General features: G+C 33.9%; 1 protein-coding gene across 1 annotated transcript in view; it reads left to right on the top strand.

The window, feature by feature from the left end:
* Positions 1-2,321, top strand: part of fam210b (family with sequence similarity 210 member B) — a 12,513-nt gene extending 10,192 nt beyond the window's left edge. The window contains exon 3 of the mRNA XM_015402420.1: positions 1,378-2,321. Within this exon, the coding sequence (XP_015257906.1) occupies positions 1,378-1,594 (217 nt within the window). The 3' untranslated portion in view covers positions 1,595-2,321. The remainder of the gene's footprint in view (positions 1-1,377) is intronic.
* Positions 2,322-2,523: the final 202 nt, after the last annotated feature.

Here is a 2,523-nt window from a genome sequence, read left to right as displayed (position 1 = left end):
AAAAAAAAAGAGAGAATACAATTCAGAATTGATTAGATTGGTTAAACATTTCTCATCTTTATTTTTAACACTAGAAGCTCAGACCTAATGCAAAGTAATAATCAGCTTGTCTTTTGTCGCCATCTTGTGGTGTAGTGTTAACACAACAGAAAACTAATGTACAGGAGCAGCTCACACACTTGCAAGTTACCAATGTCACAGCTTCTTTAAGTACCTTCATTTCATCATGATTGCGTTTAAAACTTTATTTACCTTTATTTTGTTCACAAGAAAGTCATTATTTTTTTCTACCATACAGTATTTGTACACATGGTGAAGATGTGTAAAAAGCATTAAGATAGATTAATCCTTTAATGCAGCAGCTTGATAAAAACGGCTACCTATTTTAATGTAACTCAGATTTATTTGGTGTATAAAACTCCAATATTTAGAATAATAATTGTTAAAAAAAAAGCACACAGCTGTTTATACCTCTAACAACTTATATACATAAAATGACAGCATTTCTTAGTATACTTTTAAAGGGGCTTTATTAGTTAGATCAAGACTTTCTATTGTTTATATATCTATCTCTGTTATTGGCAAGGGTTTGTGGTACAATATGCATGACAATACAATATTATCACAATATTGCCAAATCAGATATATCGTGATATTCTAAAAATAAATATAGACACAAAAACAATGCTGAAAATTGAAGATATTAATTCTTCAGTTACTCTGTTATTTTTTTAGCTGCTATTTGGAGCCAGTTTGCGTCTGCCACTGTGTGCTTTTGTGCTGAACAGCAAAAAGGCTCAATGGCACAGTCTTCTGCAACTTTGATGCTGAAGTAGCGCATTTCCCTGCACTCTTTTAGGGGAATTTTGTTTTTTTCTAAATCGGTACAATATAAGGAACGGAAAGATCGATATATTATCAATAAATTAGGTCAGGTCTCTTAGAAAGGTTTCCTGCTAAGAATTTGGAAAGAAGTGACCAGAAAAGATGACAGAAAAGCAGTTACGCACATTTGAGTGACAATATGTGAAGTAAAAAGGGTTTTGAATCCTTTCATGTTTATTTTGCCTGACTATAATTATGAACATTGTGTTAGAAATGTCTAAAATTGATTCAGGCACAGAAAGGGTGGTGTTCTATAAAATATGCTGTTATTAAAGGACCAAAATGATTAAGGACCAAAAGTAAGTGAAATGCTTCAATTCAATTTTTTTGTATCCATCTGAATCCTTCAGTTGTACACAAATTATAAGAAAAATAATCTTACTGTATGTTCTAAATGATTTATGGGGAAATGTTTTTATTCATTTATTGATAAATAAATAAAGATAGATAAATTGTGATATTTCTAACTGATTTTGTATTTTGGCTCTGCAGTGGAATCGACATGGCGGCTATGCTGTGCAAACTTGGCTTCAGCGAGGAGCTGGTTCAGTCTAAAATGGCAGCAGGAACCAGCACGTTTGTCCTTGCCTATGCCATCCACAAGCTCTTTGCTCCTGTTCGTATCAGCATCACTGTGGTGTCAGTACCACTCATCGTTCGCTACTTGAGAAAGACTGGACTCTTTAAACCGCCTACACCCTCACCTTGATGACTCTGCTCTTCTCCCTTGCTCTCTCATGAAACAACAAAATCCTGACTGGTCATAAACTCAAAGACTCTGTGTTTAACATTTTATGATCAATTTCCCTTTTGCCCAGTACGGCATCTCTTCTGTTTTGCATTTGTTCAATTAGTTAACAGAATGTGTTTGACTGAGGGAATAAAGTCTTAATATTTATTCAATCTTAATAAAAGCAAAACAAACGCCTGGTTATTTATGGACAAGGACTTTTAAGTTTTGAGCTCTTTTGTATCATTATGTTAAACTGAGACCTTTTTTGGTCAAGTCTTAGTGGGTTAAAGCTGTGAAGGTTTCCAGTGGAAATAAAGACCGGAAAAAAAGCTGATCTCCTTTTCACTTTGCCGCAATAGCTGACTCGGCTGTATTCTAGTGTTATGTGAGTCAGCAGAATACTCCAGATTCCCTCTGTTGGACCTTTTACCCTTTTTGTCCTCTCCACACTTTCTCATAAAATCTGCTTCATAAGTTCCGCTTTTTTCCCTTTTTCAAAAATGTCCCATTGTGGCTCCTCATCAATCCACATTAGTAACCGCATTTGACAATGTTATTTATATTAATAAATTACACATTGATGATTTAAACCCATGCATAGCAAGTAAAATCCTCACTGCTTTCATCTTTGGCCCACACAAAACAGTTATTTAATCTTTTCATTAATGTCAACAGGAGTTCTTAGCCCAGTTCTGGTCATCGCATTTTCTTAGTTTGTTCTTTAAATGTTATGACCCATTTAGTTTTTTTCTTTTTCCAGTTCCGTGAGCTTTAATAGACTGATATATCTCTTTGGCTGTGTTTTATACTGATTCCTTTTTTTATTTTTGGCATAAATACCATTGAATCATTTATGATGTGCATTTTAGAAATGTTTTTAATAAAACCTTCATTTTGCTCTTAAA

Source organism: Cyprinodon variegatus, unplaced genomic scaffold (assembly GCF_000732505.1).
Source record: "Cyprinodon variegatus isolate N-32 unplaced genomic scaffold, C_variegatus-1.0 Scaffold34, whole genome shotgun sequence".
Classification (NCBI taxonomy): domain Eukaryota; kingdom Metazoa; phylum Chordata; class Actinopteri; order Cyprinodontiformes; family Cyprinodontidae; genus Cyprinodon; species Cyprinodon variegatus.
The sequence above is the reverse complement of the archived record's forward strand: the minus strand, read 5'-3'. Positions and strand labels throughout refer to the sequence as shown.